This window comes from Lepisma saccharinum, chromosome 24 (assembly GCF_977018435.1).
Source record: "Lepisma saccharinum chromosome 24, izLepSacc3.1, whole genome shotgun sequence".
In the NCBI taxonomy this organism is placed as follows: Eukaryota; Metazoa; Arthropoda; class Insecta; order Zygentoma; family Lepismatidae; genus Lepisma; species Lepisma saccharinum.
This window is the reverse complement of record NC_139252.1, coordinates 24,830,153-24,851,537: the sequence shown is the minus strand read 5'-3', so window position 1 is coordinate 24,851,537 and position 21,385 is coordinate 24,830,153. Positions and strand designations below refer to the sequence as shown.

The window sequence follows — 21,385 nt, the reverse complement described above, 5'->3', positions numbered from 1 at the left end:
TAACTGAGTGTTGCAACTGTTAGATAGGCCCACATTCTGACTAGGGTGCCACGGAAAAGTCTTGATCAAAAGTATCCACACACACCCCGAAATGTGTGTTTATCATAGAGGGCGACACAGTACTGCCATCTACCATGTGGAACACATGGTCAACGATCTCAGTAGTCTGCAGACAGCGCAAGACAGCAGTTTGGGATGGTCTTAGAAACTCATGGACTTTCAACGTGGCCAGGTGGTTAGGTGTCACTTGTGTAAGAAGTCTGTGCGACAAATTTCCATCCTCCTAAACATCCCTAGGTCCACTGTTTCTGATGTTATAGTGAAGTGGAAACATGAAGGGATGTGTACAACCCAAAAGCATGCAGGCCAACCTCTCATGTTGACCTCCAGAGACTGTCAAGTGTTGAAGAGGGTCATACAGCATAATCGTCAATCATCCATCGCCACCATAGAACAGGAATTCCAAACTGCATCAGGATCTACTCCAAGCACCATGACTGTTCAGTGCGAGGTGCGGCAACTTGGTTTCCATGGCCGAGCAGCTGCCCATAAGCCAAACATTACACCGGCAAATATTAAATGCCATCTCGCATGGTGCAAGTAAGGTCGAAACTGGACCATAGAATAGTGGAAAACCATTGTGTGAAGTGATGAATCAGGTACACAATGAGGCAATCTGATGGTTGTGGCGAATGCCTGGTGAATGACATCTACCAGCCTGTATAGTGTCGACAGTGAAATTCGGGGTTGGCAGTGTTACAGTGTGGTCATGTTTCTCCTGGAGGGGGCTTGGCACCCTTGTTGCTATGTGGCAATGTCATGGCACAAGCTTATGTTGACATCTTAACCACTTTCATGCTGCCTACTGCCGAAGACCAGTTCGGGGATGACCATTGTATCTTTTAACATAACTAAGCATCTGTCCATACTGCAGGGCATATGGGGGAGTAGTTTGACGACAACAACATCCCACTAATCAACTGACCTGCACAGAGTCCTGATGTGAATCCCATGGAACATCTCTGGGTTGTTTTTTAATGCTGACCTCATACTAGACCACACTGACCCACATTGATATGGCTCGAGATGCAGGGAAGAAGAGAAAGCTGTGCGGGGACTTTCCGTCCCAAGGTTTTTTCGATCTATACCTCTTCTCATTTCGGCGCTCTGCTTGGAAAGGGCTGCCATTCCCCAGGAAACCTTACGGCACCTGATTGAAAATATGCCTGCAAGAGTGAAGGCTGTCATCAAGGCCAAGGGAGGGCCAACACCGTATTGACTGCCAATGTTCCCAATGGAGGGTGGCCCAAACTTGTCCATAATTTTCGGGTGGATGTCCAGATACTTCTGATCAGATAGAGTATCTTTGTAAAGAATTATGTGGACCTCTTGGTATTGCCCCCCCCCCTTGGCCCACCAATGAAAATATTCCAGCATCTGTACTCTTCCCACAGTGGTTTTCTTTGGTACCTCCACATCATTGAAGGAAGTGGCAGAACAGATGAAAAAGTAAACAACTGGGAACTGGATTCTATTAAAGTATACACAGATTTTAATGAAACAAGGATGTAGCTATATTTATGCATTTGGCATGAATGAATGGATTAAAATTTTTGGGTGCATCTGCACTTAAGGCCATTTTGCACCCTTCAATATGTTCGGGGAAATATCCCCTTACCTAAAATTCTGACTTAATAGATTAAAACAAGGGGTGTAAAAAGCTCCTTGGAAAAATAAAAGTGCAAGTTTGTAAAAACACCTGCACAAGAAAAACACAACACATTAAAAAGTCAGAAAAAACTAAAAGTTTCCTCACAGATGGTGGAAGAGGCCAGCTCTTCGCAAAAAGCTAAAAACCTTTGATAAAATACTGGTATCATCGCCCAACAGGGGCGACAAACAGCCAGAAAGGTTAAAAGTCTGCAGGAGGTAAGCAAGATCAGCACATTCAACAAGAATATGCCGAATACTTAAAACTACATTACAAACACGACACAACGGAGGGTCCTGCCCTTGCAGCAAGTGTCCATGAGTTAGACGGCTGTGTCCAATATGCATTTGGGTTAGAAGAACTTCTTCACAACGAGAGGGACGGAAAAAGGAATGCCAAGCAGCTACGGTGGGCTTCATAGCGTGAAGCTTGTTCCTGAAGGCCGCATCCCACTCTTCCTGCCAAGTGTCAAGAAGGCTACTATGGACCACATTCTGCAGGTCACTAGCTAGCAGAAGGTGGATGAGAACATTGCCATCTGCATCAGTGTCTTGGTGTCAGCATCGGCTCCTTCATTCCCCTGTATGCTCATGTGACTAGGGACCCGGCAGAAGCAGACATCAGCACTGGCAGATAAAGATGCAAGACGTCTGAAGATGCATTGCCTTACTGGATGCCTGTCTGAAGATGCGTTGCACTACTGAATGCTGGGAATTTGGCGAACCCAAAGTCTGCAACATGCTGGTTGAATCACTGCACACAAGGACTTTCCTCAGACCATTGACGTCTGCAAAGTCCAGTGCCTTTAGAATGGCGTACAACTCAGCCGTATAGATGGAACAGGCACGATGTAGAGAGTAACTGGAACTTTGAGAGTCTAGGATGAATGCGCAACCAACTGATTCGACTGTTTCGGACCCATCCGTATAAAACACGTAAAATTAGGGTGCTTCACGCAAAGCTCTAAAATCCACTGCTGATATAAGACCATTGGTGTCTCAACCTTTGGTAGAGCAGTCAGAGAAAAATCGATAGAAGGTGCAAGAAACCTCTAGGTCGGGAGAGGTGCAATGAATGGAGAGATGCCAGGAAGATCACTGTCAACACCTAATGCTGACAGGATCTCGTCTGCATGAACACCAAATGGTCTAGTGCCACTAGGGTGGAGCCGGTGTGATGTGATGGATGGGAGGGCATCGAGCGAAGATGAAGGAAGTAGTTCACTACGAGCCGCTGTCTTCGCAGAGACAGCGATGGCTCAGATGCCTCTACATACAAACTTGCAACCGGAAGGTACGGAAAGCACCAGAACACACACGAATACCAGCATGGTGGATGGTGCCTAGGATGCGAAGCCTGGATGAGCAGGCAGACAAATACACAACACATCCATAATCCAGCTTCGACCTGTTAAGTGAACGGACTTCTCGAAAGAAAAACTGAAACCACTTTGGGAGCAGCACTCAACCAAACGGTTTATCACAAGTTGGAGTTGACGAGAAGCTGACGCGAGATTCTGTGAGCGACAAAAGATCGTGAGGTTGTCTACATAGAAGAGACCATGTACAGGGGCAAGAATGCTTGCCATAACACTGTTCACTGCTCTGGCAAACAGAGTCACACTAAGTACGCTGCCCTGCAGGACACCATTCTCTTGTTCATGAAGATCCGAAAAGGAGTTCCCAACACGTACTCAGAATGAACGATTGGATAAAAAGTACTGAATAAAGTACACCATATGGCCACGGACACCCCAAGAGTGGAGCTGCTTGATTATACCAAAGTGCCACATTGTGTCATAGGCCTTTTGGAGATCAAAGAAAACTGTTAGTAAATGTTTCTTCTTCAAGAAAGCATCCTGAATGTGCGTTTCCAGCTGAACCAGATGGTCAAGATGTTTCAAAATTTCTTTAAAACAGTTGCCATGATAAAAAAAAGTGCATTGATTATTTGCAGTAACAATATTGAAGTTGATGGAAATATGCTAAGTTGGCTTTCCTAGGCCTATTTGAGATTGGTTGCTTGATATTAGGTTATTTTACATCACTTTTCTGTCACTTCTGGCTAATCATGACAACGAGGATGAGTGATAATATGACACTCACAAAGAACAATCATCCCCAGACCGAGATTCGAAGCCGGGACCCCTGGTGTTGTGGCATGCTGTGGTAACCACTTCACCACGAAGGTCCACTCTTAGGCCTACCTGAATTGAAATTGGTTAATTTTGGGAATCTCGCACACACAGCATAGTGCTACATGTACAGACTTTTACAAGAAAGTTATGTTTTCTTTGTAGAATAATACAGAATATTTTACAAACATACTTTTATCGCAATATAGACAGTGGCATGCCTAAAGGGGTTGGGGGTTTGTGGGGATAATACACTCCCCCTTTGGCCCAGTAAAAAGAATGCCAATGCATCCTCCTCTTTTTTATTTTTTAGCCTTTTGGAATCCAGATTCAAATTTACGAAATTTGTCCCATTCTAGACATTCCTATAATCGCGATTCTACACACCCGTACCCACTACTTACTGTGTCAAACAAAAGAATTACTTGAAATTTGTTGACACTTCGGCGTGGTTGTAATATCTGGCAAAATCTGGAAACGTTAATTCCCTGGGAGGGTTTGAGAGGCAATAAAGTACTTATATCTCCAGATCTTTACTTCTATTTCATCTGCGGGGGCAATACGCCGACCCAAGGTTCTTTGATCTGCACACCGCTTGCCTTGAGAGGCCTATTCTGAAGCCTCTTTTTGGAAATGGATGGAGTTGTAAAGTTTGACACCAGAGGGAGGGAAGGCTGCAGAAGACAACACAGTAACAACCTTGTGTAATGTTGTACTCGAGTGTTCCTTATGTCTTACTTTTGTAGGATTCTCATTTCACATCTAAGTTTGAGACATAAATACTGTCGTCAAGTACAGTAAAATGCAATAGTAAAAAACTGATATTGTTTTCCATGTTTCCTTCCAACAAGGAGTTTCGAAAAATTATTAAGAAGACAAATTTGACGAGGCAAATTCAATTTGACGTTCATTTTTTTTAAGCGCTATTTACAATCTGAAGTGTTTGGAATATCACCAAATAAGGGACAAAAGATTGACGCCAATCCTGTGTTGCCAATTGCTTGCCTAAAAAATCGGGAAATTATTATACATGCAGAAAAGATAAAATGAAAATGAATTCTTGTAAACTGAGGTTTGCTTAAATACTGCAGTCACATTTCAGTGCATAAAAGTGACAGGCAAATTATTGATTGTGCCAGCAATTAGTGTTCCCAAGCTATATTAATACCTACTTTTCTTATTTTACATCACTTTTCTGCCTCTTTAGTTAAATCGTAACGATGAGCATGAATGACGCTTATATAGAATTGAAGAAGGGACACTCTCCAAGGAACATCCAAGCCCACATCAGGATTCGAGCAAGTGCATTTGTTGAGAATTAGATATTTGAATAGTAGGAATTTAAAAAAAATGGGATGATATGAGTGAAGCAAAATAACTTAACTTATCTATAATCTCGAAATTCTTCACAGTAATGCTGCTACAAGCAACTCCATGGCGCAAGAACCGTCTTAGGGGCACAGCCTGCCAATCAGCTTATCTTTGGGTGACCCGTGGTGAGCGCATCGAATCCCATTGCCACTATTTTCTGGTTTTCGAGACTGGAGCCCACTACTGCTTCTTTTCAAGTAGCTCCTGGGTTAACACCAAAATTTTGAGAGTTCGTACTGGGAATCGAATCCGGGACCACTCGCACCAAAATCTAGAGCGCTAAACAGTAGACATTGCGGGAGCCCTCTTCACAGTAATAGGTACGCTTAAATTTATTTCTTTAATATATAGTAACATTCTCCTAATTTCATCTAATCACCATTCATCATCGTCGCCACGGTCAGGCCAGAAAACAGACAAATGCATTTTTTATCCTTTGGGTGCCTATTTGCCTATTTGATTCAGAGGCTTTTGCTGACTACAAATCCGCACCCCTACCCATCATTCTCGAAAACAAGAGCGTTACGTGCTTTGCACTAATGGAGTATTTATTAGACACTCGGTAGATGGTTTCATCTTGCTGCTGCGGTTGTAACCACGAGAGGCTGTAGTAAAGAGCCCAGCGGACCATCAAGGCTTTGATGCCGACTCTTGTTTTCGTCTTTTCGCAGAGAGGCACACCCTCAAATTTGTTGGGCCTCAGTTTCCAGACAAATAACCATTTTATGATGCCTGTCCTCGGTCGAACATTAGGCAGGAAATCAGGAAAAGTTGGAGTCTCAAATGGGTCGTTGATCCTTGTCGGCGAATTTTCACTGGTGGCTTGACAAGAGGGGACATAGTTGTCCGTTACCAGAAATACAACTTTGTTACGATGCAATTTTTCTTTTCACAACAATTATGTTTTTCTTCCTTCTATTTGAGTGCAATCGTGTTTGCACAAAATTTGAGCAAATAAGTGATTTGGAAGCGCGAGGCCCTGTGCGGTGGCACACAACGCACACCCCTAACGGCGGCCCTGGTCAAGACATGGACTGTTCAATTTGGAACAAAAAAATGGAGAAGAAAGGGCTTTCTCATTTTCTGATAGGGTAGAATGTGTGATAATTTACATGGACATTTCTTAACATTTAATTTTTTTCTCGAAAATGGAACGAGGCTCCAAAGTTTTTTTTTTCATTTCCATTTGTTAGTACATATAATCCGCTACAAGATGTCATACTTAGTTCATTTTTTGCTTGATGCTGTTTTGAGATAATCCTAATTTTAAAGTTGCAGATTTCGCCATATCTGCTAACAGCATCAATATCCAAGTAATGTGCTACATCAGGTAGCTTGTCCTAACAGTGAGCTTCAATGTCCAGTAAACAAATCTTTGGGGTACTGTTGCTTAACCAAGATATTAAAGGCTGAAAACAGGAAAAAACTGAATTTTGGACCCTTTTTGTTGCTACATAACAATGGAAAGCAACAATGCCCCATCAAAACAATTGAATGTTTATAAGCAAACAGTCTTATATTAACAGTGTATCAAAACAAAAGTTTGGGAAGTTGTTGCATTGCAGAGGTACAACACTCCAAACTTACCCATGTTTCACTTTTCATGAAAAATGAGGGTATGGCCTTGAACTTCAACATTTTCTACAGGGGAGGGAACATTTTTTCAGGGTCTCAAAATTGCACAATATTTATTTCTCATTACCTTCTTCAACATATACAAAATCAAACCAAACAAAAAATATAACTATCTCACTTTGATAGAATTTCAAAATAATGGCTTTTAAGCTTAAGAAGGTTGTTAGTCTGGCGATCTGTGCTTGTCTGGATGAGGAGACTTCCGTTGGGCAGTTTTTTTGATATCAGGGACATCACTTCCAGAGGCATAGTCTACTTGTTTTTTATAAGGAACGGTGGCAGGTTCTTTAAAGTTGAAGCTCCATTTTTATTGATGTTGGCAGATTCATTGTTACTGACAATGCTAATTACAAGGTAACGTGGCACTGACGTGACGTTACTTGTCTGTTCCAATTGACTAATTGGGCTCATGGGCCTCACACACTTTGGGGGTTTCCTCCTGTTTTAAATGTAGTTTGTACCCATATACAGTAAGGTTTTCTAAGGAGGGTCCATAAATTGTCGCCTCAACATGCTCTCTATGCTGAGTAAGGCCTATCCCAAAAATGAGGGCTACGCAAGGACCAAGACTAATTCCCTGCAGTCACATTTGCGACTGCAACTACCCCTGTAGCCAACACTGTCCCATCGGTACCTTGGGATAGGATCTCCTCTAGTAGGACCCTTAGTTACAGGGAGGTCAATGGAGATGGAGATGAATGAAAGATGACAAACCTCCCTACTAAGCCCCCTCTCACGTGGAGGGGCAGTTGGCATGAGTTTGAACTATGAAAAACAGACACTGAAGTAAGGTGGGGGAAATATTCTTAATGGATACAGTAGGGAAGATCCGAAGAGAAAGAATAAGTAATGATGAGATTCAACAGAGGGTGGGACATTAAAGTCGCAGGACAGAACAGATCTGGCATGGTTCAGGTTGTTCAGGGATATGAAGATTGATGGGGCTGCAGGGTGGCCACTCTAGAACCATGATAAGATTCAAGTATAATTCCCAGTTTTCAAGGCAAACTTTCCAACAATTCAAAGGTACAAGCAGATGTTTTATCTATTTCAACCTTACGTATTACAGTCTCTCAATCCCCCATATACATTAACAATATAAAAGGCCTGTGTGATCCCAACATATCCAAAAATTCTAATTCAATTCAATTAAACGGCCTAAATATTTAAGTTAAGATACAGAGTTTACATTTGCCATTTCACATACTCAGACTTGAAATACATCTACAAACACAAGTCACAAATGTTACGGGGTATAATATTCTACGAAAAATTGTTAATTGTATAAGAATTTCAAACTCAAATTTAACTGATCAACTTAAAGATGCCTTCTTTTGTAATATTCTTCATCTGCCAGATAGATCTTTCTGCAAAGGACACTAACAAAGCAAACAGATTGAGAATTCCTTTTTATTTTCCACACAGCTTTGTTATCCTTTCTCGATAAAAATAAAAGCTAAATTGTGAAAAACCTGCCCAAGGGCATTTATAAATTCAACGGGATATGGATTAATTAAGTTTGATTCACATCTATGCTCAAGTAACACTCAGATCACCCTCCGCTCACGGTGTGGTCAAATATTGTTGAATGATTTTTTAAATAGCAGCATTCACACCTAGCAGTCCGGTCAAGCTTCGATCATGCTCAGCTCGCAGTTCAGTCACGATCAGGTGGAAAGATTAATTGACTGGAGTGTGAGGGGGTGGAGCTTGACTTTGCCAAAACTTGATCATTCATGTGAACATCTGTATCGCTTAACCCACGGTTCAGCCCCATTACAGAGGATATGTAACCCAGTTTTGTGCACAGAAGATGAGTGGTCAGAAGTCAAAGACGTATTTAAACACAGAGAAAGGCGAGTATAGATAAAATTGATTGATGGGGCTTTGCGCGCAAAAAAAAAAAAAAAAAAAAAAAAAAATTCCTCTCAATTCCGTTTGTAAAATATTGGTCAAAATATGTGATTTCATGAACCCGAGTAAAATAAATTTAAGAAAAAACTGGCCGAAACAACCAAATTACAATTACAGTCAATGAAAAAATTCAATACGGAACTAACCACAAACATGATCCATGAGCACTAGATGTAATGACCTTTTTTGCATGAATTAAAAGCCTTAAATCAAAAAGCTAACCTGTTGTCGGTCATATTTTTGCAGACAACAAAATTGTCATTTGTGTATGTGTGCAAAGGGAATCCTTTGTCAACCCTCTGCCAAGGGGAAAAAAATCGTTCTTGATATCTAGCTCCAAATCAAGATTAACAACGAACTAGTTCTTCGTTTACAGAAAACTATACAAATGATTCCTTTTTTTTTTCTTAGTTGAGGAAGACGACTTTTCACATGATGTGCGTAACAATCGGGTCCTAGAAACTAGGCTTAGAACCTGATGTTTATCTGTCACGTGTTGTGTCGAAAACTTTCTGATAAAAGAAATGGTCAACACTGTATATGAAACAATGAGCCCGAAAATGTTCATGTCAAACCTAGACCGACAAAGTAGTGTTTACCACTGTTGACATTATAACCATATGCAAGGTGTACGAGTGTAAAGAAAAAGGAATGTTTAGTTAGTTTGCCACCAGATGGCTTTAATTTGAAAAAAGAGGCATGGCTGAAATTCCGGAGGTCGGAGGAAAGCAAGCCTCGTGTGGGAACTTAACTTCCCACCGATTAGCAGAGGTTTAAGCATGTTAAGTTGAGTTCTCTTTGAGTGTTGAAAAGGGTCATCTCGGAATGGAACAAAGTGCAGGGAGTAGTTATTTTGTAGTGGTTTAGTACTTTAAGTTTTTATGTAGAGTATTTAGTTGGGATTTTTAGTTAAAGCACTGCACTCTTTGTTCTATTCAGAGATAGGTCTTTTGGGGGGGAAATTTAATATTAAAACGAAATTACTCTAATCTCCTTTTGGTTAAATAAAGAGTAAGGAAGTTTTAATTATGTAAAGATTTAATTGTATAATTTAATTGTTTCTTTATTATTTATTGTATTTATATTGGGGGTTTATATTATTATAATCATCATTTATGTAGTCTCAAGCCCTTCAGGCATTATGTTGTTAAATAAACCTCTTTACTATCAAACCTTTTATGTATAATTCCTCTAAACCTACAATTTTACAGCTTTAGCCTTCCACTGCCATATCTTTATATTTCTGCTAGGTTAATGTACCGACTTCAGTTGCAAGCCTTGTGTCGTAATAAAGGGCAATATTTCTTAGTGAATAATTGTAAAGGAAGTGCAATAAGAAGCTGGTCATAACATTTACAGTTTTGCACATTGTAACTGCAAATAATCGTTTGTCGATTTCAAACTGAAAGTATATCAATAAACAGGATTATATTTTAATAGCCGACCTTTGTGGCCAAGAGGTTAGCACAGCAGCATTAGTAGGATTGGAACACAGTGGAAAGATATGATGATGATGACGATAACTTCAAAGCTATTACTTACTTGTATCAGCAAATATTTATACCTGTACTTTTTAAACATTTCACATCCGGGAATGTAAACAAATTTCGATTAGCACTCATGACATTTTATTATCTTTAGATGAATAACAGTTCAATCAAAGTTACAAGAAGTTCTCACTCACATTGAACAACTGCATATCTTAAAAATGGCTTCTATTAATAAAACCAATTATCCTTTACTGTTATAAATATTATTCAAATGGCTGTAGTGAAATGACTGCACCCGAATACCAAATCTGTACCCAATTCAGTGCAAGTAAGCACAGATTAGGATGTTCAACAGTTAATGTGTAACTTATTTTATGGAAAATAACATTAAAAAGTAGCAGTGACTATACAAAAAAGTAACTATGCCCAAAATAAATACCCTTATAAAAAGAACAATTAAAAATGCTTACGGACTGACTGCAGAAAATCTAATGACCCATCCCGAACCCTGATTGTGCACACTTGTTACATAATGTACTCCTACAGCATTACTAGGTCCTTGGTATTCAGCTGGTGTGTCCTGGAAAATAATAATAATAATGTTGAAACTATTATTACAAGATTAAAAACTTAAAAAATAAATTTTAAAAGGTATTACTACTACAAATATAAATTGTATGATAATATATGACAGTTATAATCACACAAATACACAAATAAATCTAAAGAAGGTAAACCTGGCAATTGCCTTAAATTAGGGATGGACTAATGCAGTTCTTACTAGGGATGGGACATCGGTACTCTATTGGTATCAGACGATATAGGTACATCGGTGTATCGGTTTATCAGTAAACTTACCGATTATTTTACCAATTCTGCTATTTTGTTATAATTTTTTATGGATAATCTCCATGTGCTACTTTTTAAAAAAAGTAAATGTCTACATGCAATTTCTTTTGCACTGCAGTCATCTTGAAACATGCATTTATTAGGGAGGTCAATGATCCATTCAGGTTCTTCAAGGATCATATGGAATCTTACATCGGATCGGTAGAATATCAGTTTTCAGTATTGGTAAATTTTATATCGGTAATTTATCGGTATCAGTCAAAATTTCATATCGGCCCATCCCTAATTCTTACCAAAACAGATGAAGTATTGATATAAAATATACACCAATAACTGGTATTCTATCAATCTTATATAATATTATAGATGTTCACTCACATCCTTAATCAGATAAGGGGCCTCCCCGATGGCGCAGTGGCGTTGTTGCCTTGTAATCAAGGGATTCCGGGTTTGATGCTCGGTGAAGGCACATAGTGGTTCACATCCCAATTTAAACTGTAGGCCTAGTCCTGATTAGCCTTACTGTGCATAAAGTGGACTTAAAGCACCAACTCAATCAATCAATCAATTAATCAGATAAGGGCATTTTTTTGTATTAGGAAAAAAGAAACTGCATAATTATATATTAATTTATGAAGGCACATGAATAATATAATCATTTAAAAAATAATGAAATGGCAGAATATGACATGAAATTGTATTCTACTTAAGGAAATAGTAAAATTACCAGCAACTTTACCTAATATACTTATATTGGATGATACTGATTAATCTGCTCCATTCCTACTTTAAATGCTCTGCCTTGTATTTTGTTTGAAATAAATTATAAGTTAGTCAATATAAATATATTGGTATTGGTATCAGAAAGTATTGTGTTACATTTAGGCAGTTCTGCAGATTAAACTGCTTGGCTGCGAGAGGATGTGTGTATGGAAAATGGAATAAATTACGCTCACCGGCTCGTGACAATTGGTTAAAATTTGATTACAGAGCCCAGCAGCCAGAGTACCTGCTAGGGTCTGCAAAATTTTGCCAGATATTTTTGCATAGTCTAATTATCCTGCAACATATGAAAATGCATAGTTTTATCTAATTTTCAATCAAACCAACATGCTATGACAAAAGTGAATTTCAAAATTAAATGATAGTAGTTTTAATATTGGAACTATCCCTTATGTAATTAATCTAATACTTGAAAGGAAAATTCTGGTAGATTGATGTATAATTGTAATGAAATATATTCTGAACACAACTTTTACTACAATATTCAAGCATCAGTATCAACGTATATCAGCAAGAGTACTGACATCACCTGAATCTTCCACACAATTTTGCCAGTTTTACAATATATCGCATGTATCTCATTCAAGACAATATGACGAAAGAATACTTTTAGAATTTAATATGAACGTGAAGGAAGTGGCTTTTCGGAGACATATTCTTCATAACTTGGCAGCAGCTCACCCAAAATATCATAGTAATTTCTTGATTTTCTCCAATAACTGTAAAGAAACATTCTTAAAACTATTACACTCGTTAACTAAATTACACTATTTTGTGTACCCTAGTTGCATGTCTATTAAGGGTGAAAATGCTTTAAGGTCCCAATAACTCCATCCCAGAAAGTCACCGTACTTGATGATTGATTGAGTTCGTGTTTTAAGTCCACTTTATGCACAGTAAAACTAATCAGGACTGGACATACAGTTGAAAGTGGGATCCGAACCACTATGTGCCTCCACCCCTTGATTACAAGTGAAGATGCTATCCCTGTGCCATTGGGGAGGCCTACCGTACTTGATGAATTCAACTAGATATTACATATGCCCAGTCACGTGCCCAAGGGGGGGTTGGTGGGGGTTATAATCCCCCCTTTGGCCCAGTATTCATAAAAAAAAAGAACGTCAAAGGTAGGAAAATATGACAAAATGGGGGCTGACTACCAAGAAAAGTATAAATAACCACTTCCTTTAGAAAATCCTCGGCACGCCACTGCATATGCCAGTTGGAATTGAAACAGTCTCGTTTCCGAATTGGGAAGCATTGCTTCCAAAGAGTCAACGGACATTCATTCTTCACTCTTCAAGCCTGTAATTAATTCTGAGAGCATCTACATTCACCCATGCTACAAGAGTAAAGAAGGAAGTGAAACTTTTCTCTTTACACCAGATGATAGAGATACATTTTCATCAAATAAATTCCACCCTTGCAACTGCGAGGCTCAACTTTCAGTTAAGGTAGGGGGCAATCTCGTTTGTGGATAGCCGGACCCTGTGGCCGAGTGGTTAGCACATCGTGCTGCGATGCCAAGGGTCCGGGTTCGAATCCCGCTCGGGCTTGGTTGTTTGTGAATGTCCATTCATCAATTTCATCACTCAACCCCATCTTCGCAAATTAGCCAAGAAGCACAAAACGTGAAGTAAAATAAACTAAATCAATCAATCATTTGTGGGTAGATGGCACTTTCCAAATCATTAGCACGGCAAGTGGCACTCAAGGCACCCTTAGTACAAATCTAATTTCTTTGATTGCTGGCACAAATGTTGCAAACAACATGCAGTTCCTAGATTTTATCTTGGACCCTGATTTTACACCAAAGTAGGTGTATTTTATGCTGCTTTGTGAAGAAAATGACTCTTTTTCACACATGTAGCATTGATGACTCAACACACAACCTGGTGCCATTCTTCTCTATTCAGACAAATATTACACCAACTCAAACTGTCAATTCCCCACAGATATAACCATTATATCCACATTTGTAAATACTGGAAATTGCACACAAGACTGTACTTCCAGAATAAAAAAGCACAGTTAAGGTTAGAAGCTGGAAATAATCCGACTGTTGGGAATTACATACAATGCTGCCAACCTAATGCAATAATTTCCTATTTTGATGCAAATTTTCCCTTATTTTAAACCAACCTGTGTAAAATGATAATTAAAGCAAATTTTCCATTGCATATTCACTATCAGTGTCACTAATTTGATAAGAATTGCCTACTTTCATTTAATTAACATTTTTTACTGTTGAGCAGTGTATGCTTATATCAGCCAAATATTTCCCTTCTGTTTTACTTCCCATATTATTCTATACAGGTTTAGTGCACTTGTCAAAGTTTAGCAATTATGCTCAGTGCTTCCTCCTTCTCTACTAACTACCTTTTCTGCAGACAAATAATGTTATACTTTTGTCAAAGAGAAGTAGTATTAATATACTCAGAACAAGCACTTACTTTGTCCATGAAATCAACTATGAAAAGTTCTAATTCATTTTGTGGATAAAGATCTTGTTCTGAATATATTTACATGTTGCCATCCTCTCTGTTCCTTCCCAGTAACACGAGGAGCATTTTATTTGGCAACTACTACTTTATGCATTTTCACATTACAGTATTATTTTTGTGTTGTGTATAAAAATTAGACTTGATGAACTGTATCTTTGCAGATAGACCCTGACCAAGCTCACTGCACAGTACCAAAAAGATGAACAAGTGCAAGTTACGAGGGCCACTATTTATATTTTGAGCCTTGGCAACACTGATTCAAGTTAGGTGCGATTTGACATTTGCACGGAATCGTCTGGCATTATTGACCATAACGTACTTCAAATTATAACGGTCAAATATTGAGTGACAAGTAATTAATCTAATTGCCCGTTAGTATGAATTAATTGCAATTAATAATATTAATATCCGTCGCGAATACAGGTGTCTAGCGAACTGCCTTAGCCAGCACTAGCTTGCTCAACCACAGTTTTCCGCCCGAATTCGGATTTACATGCATTCTTATGGGAATATCAAGAAAAATGCAACTTCTAAACCAATGGACCGAATTGGATGAGATTTTCACCAGCGGAAGACCACATCTTGAAAGTACTGATTCCAAGATTTGAGCCTAATCAGAACAGAACTACGGGAGTTATGAATTATTAAAGATTCATCGCCGGATTGAAAGGGAGAAGCTACCCTGCCGAGTTGTCTTTGGTTTTCGTGACTGAATACAAAAGAGGAAGAGTTAGCCTAATCTCTGCGCGAGGAGCTGCTGCCAGAGGTTAAGGACCTGAGTGAGCATTGGCCAAGATAGGAGGACAACGGTCAAAGCACCAGAAACAATAAACAAGCACCTGATCATAGAGGGTAGCGCGTCACTACGTTCAAATCTGGAATAAAAGGGATGATTTGGAACAGTTTGCCACAGTTTTGCCTACAATCGCCACTGGAGTGTGAGCTACGCACGACCGAGCTGCGAGTTGCAAGCAGACTCGAGGTCTGGATTTGTTTTTCTTCGAGTGAGTGTTTCAGAGCCATGGAGTAGAGCAGAATAGAACCAGGGGATCCTCCTCCCCTTGCCGTCAACGCATCCGTGCACATACGTGTGGTTATGTGAGAATAACGCCAGACACGTCCACCCGTGTCAATCGTCCGAAACAACGTCCAAAGTAGTGAAAGTTAATAACATTTGATATCCATGTGAAACCGCGAATGGCTCATCGCGTATGTTCGTCTCATCGCCCAAGTCACGTATCTGTACTTACGAGTGACCGCGAAGAACTGACCTATTATTGCGCAAGTTGTCGTATGGAGTCGACAGTGAACGAGTGAAGCCAGGATCCGATGAGGCCAGATGGAGCCGCCGACCGATCCACTTTCGCCAACCAGGATAACCGCGAAGTGCAACACTGGAGTGCAGATGTCTTCCAGAACTGTAGGACCACTTCCGCCCAACCCAGGTCAGAGGGAATGCAGCTAAGGTAAGATCCAACCATGTGCGTGTGTGAGAAAGATGACGACTATCTACCGCGAATCTGCGTGAATCAAATCATTGCATAACTTAAATCAGTGCTATGGCAACCCTAGACATCTGTTTTCCGGCGGAGTAATCAAATGTTAAAGATGAGAGTTTATGTTAACAGCAAAGAATAGTTCATTGAATATATTTATACCTTCAGAAAAGATAGAAGGGGTCCGCACAAGGAACAATTATTCACTTTATACTTAAAATCCTAAACGATAAATTGTAAAAGGCAATGTAGCCAAGACATAGCAAGAGTATGGTCAAAGTAGTAAATAATCTAACCTTTGTATTTGTCATATTGTCGCAATATGCCATAGAATGAGAGAATGAATGTGAGATCGAGTGAAAGAGGGCAAGATGTACTGTCTATTTATATGTGCTTTAATATATGTGTATATTCAGAAACACCGTAGTATTATGTAACGTCATTTCAGGTATTTAAAATCAAATCCTCCTAGGTTTATTCTCGGTAACTCCGACTGTTAGGCACTTATCCTGACCGTATTATATTTCATGTAATGTTTAATTCGCCCAGCAGGTGAGGCGAGAGATTCTTCGATGTTGCGTTGCTAAGCTCAGTTCAGTTGAGTCAATTGAGTTAATTAGTTATTTATTAAATTAGCAGCCCGTGACAAAATATGGCGCCCGAACAGGGACGAGTAGGTAAAAAAGTAGGCAAGTAAAAATGTTGCCCGAACATTCGACGAGTAGGCAAATAAAATATGTAGGCATATAAAAGTTGCCCGAACAAGCGACGAGTAGGTAAATAAAATATGTAGGCATATAAAGGTTGCCCAAACAAGCGACGAGTAGGCAAATAAAATAAGTAGGCAAGTAAAAAAGTACGCCGAATAATCGACGAGTATGTGAATAGACAAGTAAGGGTGTAAAAGGTAGGCCCAAATAATCGACGAATAGGCAATTAGAAGAGTAGTCAAATAGGAAGCAAATAAGAATTAGGCTCGTAGAACGATGTTACAGGCAGGCTAGTAAGGAACCTGGAGGTCACGAGTATTCTAATTAGTTACTTATCTACTCAATGTGAATTTTATTAAGTTTGATTGTAATGGTTAACAATCAGTTATGTCTATTACCCAAGGGGATTTAATACTTGTTTTTTAAAGATAGTCTTCAGCCTACGAATGTCTACGACAGGGTACCAGAATTGAACGCAAAGGGGGAACTAAGATTTTTTGTTGAAAATTAAATAATTGCAACCTGTAACTGATCATCCTGATAAGAATCTATAAAGACGTTTTCATTTAAAGTATTAATGTGTAATTTGTACGGTGATTTTAATTAACTGAATATGCAATCGATGTGTAGCTAGAACCATTTTGTGTGTTTTTTATGGTGTAATAGTGAAAATACTTTGTCGCGACTATAGCATTTTTCCATAGCAGAATTATTAGAGGATCTTATTATTTTATTAACAATGGGCGTTATTAACTTCGGACGATAAAGGACAAAAGGACACGCGTTATGTCACACGGAAGCAGGTGAGGGGTGCGATCCCCGGGATCTGAAACCAGAAACCAGGAAAAGAATTTTGATATCTTTTTCCTTCGGCGATAGCAAGCCAGCCGCGAGAAGAAGAAGAAGAAGAAGGGAGAGAGGCAAGCAAAGGACTACTCGGCTCCGCCAGAGATTAACGAACAATACCATGGACCGCCTAAGGGTTGAGAATTCTACAGATACAGGCGTTTCGTCAGCCGGCAACGTTGATAAGGATCTAGGGAAAGATCAGTCGGTAACAGGGTTGCCAGTTCCAGAAAATATGGACGTACAGGCCATGTTCTCTCAGCTAATCAGCTATATCCAAGCTAGAGATGAAGAAAGAGATCAGAAGACTAAGAGAGAAGAAGAAGAAAGGCGGAAGATAGAGGCTGCCGAAAGGAGAGAAAGAGAAGAAAGATTGGACCGCCGTTTCCAAGTGCTGCTATCCAAAATTGACCAAATGAAGGATTTCCAAATCACGCAACGGAGAAGAAACGAGGACGAAGAGATTCGCCGATTGGAGACAACGTCCAGGGATGCGAACCCAACTCCTTTGCTCGTCGCAGCAGACGTGACCAACCAGCTGACCTGTCAATCAGCACCAACTTCCTTGGATCGCCAAGCAGCGCGTGACGTCATCGGCCGGAGCGGGAGCTCGCCGAGCTTGAACGCTTTCGCCCAGCAGGAGACACGCAGTGTGTCCAACCCGGAGTTGAGTACTCGCGGAATCTTCTCAAAGGTCAGCCTAGATGATTTCCATACGTACAACCCCGATCACGACGAGACTTTACCGTCAATGTTCATAAGGGACTTCAAGGAAGATTGTTTGTTGTACGGTGTCGATAGCCCAGACTGCTTGAGGCTAATGCGAAAATTACTCAAAGGGAGTGCAAGGATCTGGCTCGAGCAGCGGAATCCACAATTTAATAGCTTTGAAGAGTTTGAACGAGCATTTCTACAACAGTTTCAAGGTCGCCAGCTAGTAGAACGAAAAATCACTCTACTTAGAAATCGCAGGTTTGATGAGAGCCAGAAAATCACCTATAAACAATTCTTTTGGCAGCGAGTGAGTGATTTCCACGCCCTGAAGCCCGGAATTGAGCCAGTTGAAATGTTAGCCGCAGTACGCGCAATGTTTCCGCATTATGTGCAACGTCAGCTAACCGGAGACGCACTTTCCAACCTGGACACGATGTCGATGATTCTTTGCGATTTGGACGCGCTGGAGCAAGAGAAACGAGCATCCTGGGAAAACAAGAATCACAGGAGAAAGTATGGAAATTTTGATGAAGAAAGGCAAGAGGGATGCCCGAAAGTAAAATTGGCAACAAACGATAGTCGGAGACAGAACTCTGGGAGGAACAATAGAGAAGCTTATCCCCAGCGAGGCCAGTACAGCAATCACCGCCCACAACAACAACACTTCCGAGACGATAGGGATGGAGAAAACGCGAGATGGCAACACTGCCGGGGTCAAAACAACCCGAGTCAAGTTGAGAGGAATCGTGCTGTGAATGCGGTTAGAACAGTCGTGTCCCCACAGACTGGTGCTAATTTACCCGACTGGAATAGACCGTCAACTAGCCGTTACTTGGACCCACTCTCCCCGGATTACGAACCCGGACGAAGTAGACTGAGGCAAGAACAGCGATCTCTGGAGCAGATAACCGATATTCAAGGCCCGACGGGAGACTAGAAGACTCCTTTGCCAGTCCGGCTCATGTCAAAGGAGACACTGAAGAAAATATTGCACTAGAGCCACCCCGATTGTAAAGTGAACAATAGGAAAATTAGAGATTATTATTTTTATATTAAATGGCAAAAAATGTAGACCTTTCTTATAATTAATGCAAGAAGTATGCAAACGTATGTGTGAGAGGGAACAAATTGCAAATCAAATATTTACTTATATCTTATTAAGCTTATTATTCAGTATTCACTTATTATGTATAAAACTACAGAGTGTATCCAAAGTTAGTATATATGTGGTAATATGCATTGAGATTTCCATGTTAAAATGTACTTTATATTGTATTCTTGTATACTTTATTATATTCGTTTATATTTTCATAATTATGGTACAATTGCAGAAAGTATAACTTCCTTCTAATGTTGGGTTAAAAGTTATACAGTCCAGGGTTCGAGTCCCTATTCAGACGCCTATGTGTGCGATCACTAACAAATATGATTAATATGTGGTATGAATTTTTTCCTGTCACTCGCAAGTTCGTTCTGAAAAAAATTCATAATTAAAAGGAGGGGAATGTTATAACGGTCAAATATTGAGTGACAAGTAATTAATCTAATTGCCCGTTAGTATGAATTAATTGCAATTAATAATATTAATATCCGTCGCGAATACAGGTGTCTAGCGAACTGCCTTAGCCAGCACTAGCTTGCTCAACCACAGTTTTCCGCCCGAATTCGGATTTACATGCATTCTTATGGGAATATCAAGAAAAATGCAACTTCTAAACCAATGGACCGAATTGGATGAGATTTTCACCAGCGGAAGACCACATCTTGAAAGTACTGATTCCAAGATTTGAGCCTAATCAGAACAGAACTACGGGAGTTATGAATTATTAAAGATTCATCGCCGGATTGAAAGGGAGAAGCTACCCTGCCGAGTTGTCTTTGGTTTTCGTGACTGAATACAAAAGAGGAAGAGTTAGCCTAATCTCTGCGCGAGGAGCTGCTGCCAGAGGTTAAGGACCTGAGTGAGCATTGGCCAAGATAGGAGGACAACGGTCAAAGCACCAGAAACAATAAACAAGCACCTGATCATAGAGGGTAGCGCGTCACTACGTTCAAATCTGGAATAAAAGGGATGATTTGGAACAGTTTGCCACAGTTTTGCCTACAATCGCCACCGGAGTGTGAGCTACGCACGACCGAGCTGCGAGTTGCAAGCAGACTCGAGGTCTGGATTTGTTTTTCTTCGAGTGAGTGTTTCAGAGCCATGGAGTAGAGCAGAATAGAACCAGGGGATCCTCCTCCCCTTGCCGTCAACGCATCCGTGCACATACGTGTGGTTATGTGAGAATAACGCCAGACACGTCCACCCGTGTCAATCGTCCGAAACAACGTCCAAAGTAGTGAAAGTTAATAACATTTGATATCCATGTGAAACCGCGAATGGCTCATCGCGTATGTTCATCTCATCGCCCAAGTCACGTATCTGTACTTACGAGTGACCGCGAAGAACTGACCTATTATTGCGCAAGTTGTCGTATGGAGTCGACAGTGAACGAGTGAAGCCAGGATCCGATGAGGCCAGATGGAGCCGCCGACCGATCCACTTTCGCCAACCAGGATAACCGCGAAGTGCAACACTGGAGTGCAGATGTCTTCCAGAACTGTAGGACCACTTCCGCCCAACCCAGGTCAGAGGGAATGCAGCTAAGGTAAGATCCAACCATGTGCGTGTGTGAGAAAGATGACGACTATCTACCGCGAATCTGCGTGAATCAAATCATTGCATAACTTAAATCAGTGCTATGGCAACCCTAGACATCTGTTTTCCGGCAGAGTAATCAAATGTTAAAGATGAGAGTTTATGTTAACAGCAAAGAATAGTTCATTGAATATATTTATACCTTCAGAAAAGATAGAAGGGGTCCGCACAAGGAACAATTATTCACTTTATACTTAAAATCCTAAACGATAAATTGTAAAAGGCAATGTAGCCAAGACATAGCAAGAGTATGGTCAAAGTAGTAAATAATCTAACCTTTGTATTTGTCATATTGTCGCAATATGCCATAGAATGAGAGAATGAATGTGAGATCGAGTGAAAGAGGGCAAGATGTACTGTCTATTTATATGTGCTTTAATATATGTGTATATTCAGAAACACCGTAGTATTATGTAACGTCATTTCAGGTATTTAAAATCAAATCCTCCTAGGTTTATTCTCGGTAACTCCGACTGTTAGGCACTTATCCTGACCGTATTATATTTCATGTAATGTTTAATTCGCCCAGC

The 21,385-nt window shown here is 40.2% G+C and overlaps 1 protein-coding gene across 1 annotated transcript in view; it reads right to left on the bottom strand.

Moving 5' to 3' along the window:
• Positions 1-21,385, bottom strand: part of LOC145978140 (cubilin-like) — a 416,836-nt gene that overhangs the window by 7,490 nt on the left and 387,961 nt on the right. The window contains exon 68 of the mRNA XM_083110579.1: positions 10,726-10,835. Within this exon, the coding sequence (XP_082966705.1) occupies positions 10,726-10,835 (110 nt within the window). The remainder of the gene's footprint in view (positions 1-10,725; positions 10,836-21,385) is intronic.